We start from the raw sequence: 6,000 nt of genomic DNA on the forward strand, positions 1-6,000 counted from the left end.
AATAGAATCCAACTGAGAACCAAATAAATTATTACCTTGGAAAGAAAGAGATAATAATCTAGACTTAGATGTCATATCAGCATTCCAAGATTTCAGCCATAAAGCTCTTCTAGCTAAAATAGCTAAAGACATGGATCTAACATCAATTTTGATAATATCAAAAATGGCATCACAAATAAAATGATTAGCATGTTGCAGTAAGCAAACATTGCTAGATATGTCAGAATCCAATTCTCCAACCAAAAAGTTGATGCAGCCGCAACATCAGCCAAAGAAATTGAAGGCCTGAGAAGATGACCTGAATATAAATAGGCTTTCCTTAGATAGGATTCAAGTTTCCTATCTTAAAGGATCTTTAAAAGAAGTACTACCTTCCATAGGAATAGTGGTAAGTTTAGAAAGAGTAGAAATAGCCCCATCAACTTTGGGGATCTTTTCCCAAAACTCTATAGAAATTGCTGGTAAAGGATACAATTTACCTGGCTTATTCCATTCCGTAGACATCATATCAGAAATAGCATCAGGAATAGGAAAAACCTCTGGAGTAACCACAGGAGGTTTAAAAACAGCATTTAAACGTTTACTAGTCTTAATGTCAAGAGGACTAGCTTCCTCAATATCCAAAGTAATTAACACTTCTTTTAACAAAGAACGAATATACTCTATTTTAAACAAATAAGTAGATTTGTCAGTGTCAATATCTGAGGAGGGATCTTCTGAAATGAAACAGAAAGTGCGGACAGTCCGTAAGTAAAATCAAAAAACTTTATTGTGCAATTAGCGTTAAAATGCAGGAACAAGCAGGTATAGACAGAGTAGGTGTATCACCTAAGCTGGCTTACGTGTTTCGGCGTTAGCCGTAGTCATAGCCATAGGTGTAGGGTGTTACCCCTGTCTTATATAATATGTGTTAAAATGTTATTGGTTGATAAATATTCAGATTAAGAACAACAAAGAATACGCCTAGTCATTTGTTACAGACCTTTCACAGTAACAGTTGTTGTAAAGAGGATACTTTGAACAGACAAATAGTATTTAACATGTGCATACAAAAAGAAAAGCAAAGAAATATATACACACTCTAACTCTCCATACAACAACAAAAGTATAGGTAATTGTAATAATAAAGTAATAGAAAAATATATATGAAAAGATCTATTAAACAATATTTTTGATAATGAACAATTACCTAAATTTCAACTAAGACAGGAATAAAGTATATGTCAATATGTATAGACATTATCGTACAGTATAAGAGCATCAAGATAAAATATCCAGATAGAAATATACAAAATCATGTTCTGTGTTAATATCTGTATAATCAAAGATATTTAACTCTTACATACAATTCCCCTTATATTATCATATACAAAGATAGAGTATGACTGCAAATAGAAATGAACATTAAATCATAAGAATGTTAAATAATTCAGGATAGTTGCATGAGCGTATTGTATATTTGTATATGAAGTGACATTCCTAAGCTTATAGTCGCTAATATGAAAATATATGCTAAACCTTGTAAAGATCTAGTAGCAAGTTCAGCTAGGACTGTATCTTACTTGCATACTGGATTAGCTAGTATGCAGGGTTTACTCCATATAGAGCTATTTCAGGCACAAACTGTTCACTTAAAAGTAGCATTGAATGGAAATTTTACTGAAAACCTTACAGAAAACCTGAGTGTCAAGTATATAACATATTAACAATTAATTTATTTTAGACCAATGTACCACAAGGCTTAAATAATGAATAATTGAAACATAATAAATAAGATGGAAAATAGAATAGAATAAATGGTAAAGGGGACTTTTGGATGTAAGATCAAACAAAAGATGCACTGGATGAAACTATTCCCAAAAATTAATTAGGTCATATTTAGAATTAAGACCTTTGGGGATACGTGTCTCCAATTTAAAAATCCAGTACATCTCTCGCTTGGCCAAAATCTGGTCCCTGTCACCCCCTCTTTTAGGCGGTACTATCTTCTCAATTATGCACCATCTAAGGGAGTCAACACTTTTGTTATGCCTGGTAGCAAAATGCTGCACCAAAGGTGTAGCAGCTTTTCCTAGTGACAGTGTGGACAGATGTTCCCTGATCCTAGAGTTGGCATCTCTCCCAGTGAGTCCTACATACTGTATGTGACAAAGTGTGCATTCTAAAAGATACACTATACACTCAGTGGTACAGTTCAAACAAGATTTAATATCAAAACTCTCCCCTGTCACACATGATCTAAAGCTTGTGGTAATAAATGCAAAATCACAGGGCCTACACTTTCTGTGCCCACATCTAAACATACCCGGATGTCTTAACCATGAAGATTCCGAGTTGTTAATCTGTTTCAACTGAGTGGGTGCCAATCTTGTGCCCAATGTGTGATTTTTGCGGTATGAACACTTAAGGCCTATTTTGGCCGTATCCTGTAAAGCATCATCAGCCACTAATAGTGCAAAGTGCTTCTTGATTATTGCACAAATTTGGGAATATTGGGAACTATACCCTGTCACAAAATAAACACCATCTTTACCTGTAGATTTACAGGGCACTCTGTCCCTGGTAATTAGAGATTGTCTATCAATAGAATCTACCTCTCTCCTGGCTCTCAAGATGTCCTTTTTGGGGTATTTTCTTTCTTTTAATCTTACCACCAAGTCATCAGCAGCTACTAGGTAATCTCTAGGGTTGCTACAGTTACGCTACCGCATATCTCACATGCTCAGGATGGCTGCTAGTAGCGTGAAGAAGGGTGTTCCCAGATATCGGTTTGCGATAAACAGTAGAATCAATAGTACCATCCTCTTTACCAATAAGAGTCAAATCCAAAAAGTTAATGGACACCGGATTGTATTCGAATGTGAACCGCAAACCGTCACTGTTATTATTAAGATAACCTACAAAATCCGAAATAAGATGCTGGGGACCACTCCATATCATCAGCAGGTCATCTATAACAGTGTTTCTCAACAGCCGGGCCGCGGCCCACTACCGGGCCGCGACGGCCCTGCTGGTGGGCCGCAACCCGACATTGCCTCCAGACACTCACTCTGACAGGCCCGGCTTTACACATCTCCTAAATTTTGGACGGGCCTGTCAGAGTGCCACTGCGCATGTCAGTTTGCGCACTGTGAGCATGTAGCGGCAGGCGGACACACTGTGACCGGGTAGAAGCGGCGGGCGGTGTGCAGAGCGTGAAGCATCGGCTCACAGGTAAGTAAGCCCACTGACACCAATGACATAATTACGGCCACTGACACCAATGTATGTATTTAGGGCGGTCACTGGACACCAATGTGTATTTGTAAACTTTGTATATATATATATATATATATATATATATATCCCACTGAAACCAATGAATTATAAAATATTAACCCACTGTAAACCATATATATATATATATATATGGATCCCACTGACACCAATGAATTATCATATAATTAACCCACTGTAATATATATATATATATATATATATATATATATTATAATTATATGATAATTCAGTGGTGTGGGATCCATATATAATATATATAAATGGTTTATAGTGGGTTAATTTTATAATTCATTGGTGTCAGTGGGTGAGGGAGGAGAGAGAGAGAGAGAGAAAGAGAGGGAGGAGAGAGAGAGAGAGAGAGGAGAGAGAGAAAGAGAGGGAGGAGATAGATAGAGAGAGAGAAAAAGAGAGAGAGGGGAGGAGAGAGAGAAAAAGAGAGAGAGGGGAGAGGAGACGAGAGAGAGAGAGAGAGAGAGAGACAGAGAGACAGAGAGAGAGGAAAAAGAGAGAGAAAGAGAGAGGGGAGAGAGAGAGAGAAAGAGAGGGGAGGAGAGAGAAAGAGAGAGGGGAGGAGAGAAAGAGACTGTATATATATATATATATATATATATATATATATATATTTATATCTTCCAAACCTACTGCAACCCACTCCCGATGCTTACTGGGCCCTGGACCGGTCCGGCTAAAACTTACCGGGCCTTGAGGTCACTTAGGTTGAGAACCACTGATCTATAAAACGTTTGTACATTTTGATGTACTGTCGGTAGGGATTTCCCTCTCCAAAGATGTGGGTCATTTCCCACCACCCAGCACAAGATTGGCATAGGATGGTGCGAACTTGGCACCCATGGCCGTACCACACCTTTGGAAAAAGAAATCCCCCTCAAATCGAAAAAAGTTGTGTGTAAGCAAAAACCTGGCCATCTCCACAACAAACCTCTGAAAGTCTTCGGAGTAGTTAGTGAAATGAAATAGGAAAAACTGTAAAGCCTTCAACCCCATAGAATGGGGAATGGAGGAATACAGTGACACTGCATCTATAGTGAGCCACACATATTCCTTTTCCCAAGTAATATTTTGGACTATACTCAATACATGTTTAGTATCCTGAATGTGAGAATGCAATGAAAGGACTAATGGTTGCAACAAAGCATCAAGCCATTCCGATGCATGTTCCAAAAGTGAATCAATGCCGCTGATTATGGGTCTTCCCTGCACATTGGAGAGGGACTTGTGTACCTTAGGTAGATGATGGAACCATGGGGTTTTGGGATGATCCACTATCAAATAATCAAGTCTGTTGGTCAATAAACCCCCCATGCATTCCATCATCCAAAAGGCTCATCAGGTCTTTCTTGAAATTAGATGTTGGATCACCAGACAATCTAGAATATTCATCAGTATTATGCAACTGTCTGTGAGCCTCCACAATGTACATGGCACGGTCCATAACCACGACAGAACCACCTTTGTCTGCCGGACGAATGACCAGAGAATCTTTATGTTCAAGTGACACCAATGCTTCCTTTTGTGTTTTTGTTAAATTATGTTTTCTTTTTGACCTGTCAGTGGCAATGCTATTCCCTAGAGACACTAGATCTCTTTCAACCCTAGCGTGAAAGGTTTCCAGAACAGTACCCCTAGACTGTACCGGATAGAAAGAGGATTTACTCTTAAACTTGGGTCCACTACTAATGATGTCAGAATCAGTTCTTGCCTCAGACTCAATCATTTGTAGTGCAACAATGTCACAGGCCTCTGAAAAATTAAAGGCACTGTCCGGTTGACAGGTTAAATTGGTCTGATGGTTAGGCTCATTCTGGACAACACCAGAAGTGTGGAAATGTTTTTTAAGAGTTAGATTCCTTACCAATCTGTTCACATCTATCAGAGTTTGGAAAACATTAAAATCTGATGTGGGTGCAAACCCAAGACCTAAACCTAGTACATATTCTTGATCACAATTTAATACTGTACTGGACAAATTAATTACATTATTATTTTTATTTATTTGTATTTGATTTATCAGATAGATCCTCATCAGAGGAGGATAAATCATTATGTTGTCGGTCATTTGAAATTTCATCAACTTTATGAGAAGTTTATAAAAGACCTTTTACGTTTATTAGAAGGCGGGAATGCAGACAAAGCCTTCTGAATAGAATCAGTAACAAATTCTTTAAAATTCATAGGTATATCTTGTACATTAGATGTTTATCATGACAACTATTACAAATGACATTTGGAGATATAATTTCCACAATCTTACAACAAATGCACTTCGCTTTGGTAGAACCGATGTCAGGCAGCAAAGTTCCAACAGATACTTCTGAGGCAGGATCAGATTGAGACATCTTGCAAAATATAAAAGAAAAAACAACATATAAAGCAAAATTATCAATTTTCTTATATGACAGTTTCAGGAATGGGAAAAAAAATGCAAACAGCATAGCCCTCTGACATATAAAAAGGCAAGAGGCAAACCGCAATGGGGTATAAAACAAATTAATAATTTGGCGGCAAGTATGACGCACAACGTAAGTGAAAAAATTTTTGGCACCAATAATATCTGGAAAGGACACACTTGCGTTACTAACGACGCAACCATGTGTAAGGCTTCCGCATCAACTACGACGCCGGAAATGACGAACTTGCGTCAACGGATGTACTTTTCACGCCAAAAAAATTCTCGCGCCAAGAAGGACGCAATAAAGTCTA

At 37.9% G+C, this 6,000-nt stretch overlaps 1 protein-coding gene across 1 annotated transcript in view; it reads right to left on the reverse strand.

Annotated features, from left to right (window-relative positions):
* The window catches only part of LOC128638919 (immunoglobulin superfamily member 1), a 50,400-nt gene extending 46,194 nt beyond the window's left edge, over positions 1-4,206 (reverse strand). Inside the window, exon 1 of the mRNA XM_053691047.1 lies at positions 4,140-4,206. Within this exon, the coding sequence (XP_053547022.1) occupies positions 4,140-4,206 (67 nt within the window). The remainder of the gene's footprint in view (positions 1-4,139) is intronic.
* Positions 4,207-6,000: the final 1,794 nt, after the last annotated feature.

The sequence above is a fragment of the Bombina bombina genome, chromosome 8, assembly GCF_027579735.1.
Source record: "Bombina bombina isolate aBomBom1 chromosome 8, aBomBom1.pri, whole genome shotgun sequence".
Lineage (NCBI taxonomy): Eukaryota > Metazoa > Chordata > Amphibia > Anura > Bombinatoridae > Bombina > Bombina bombina.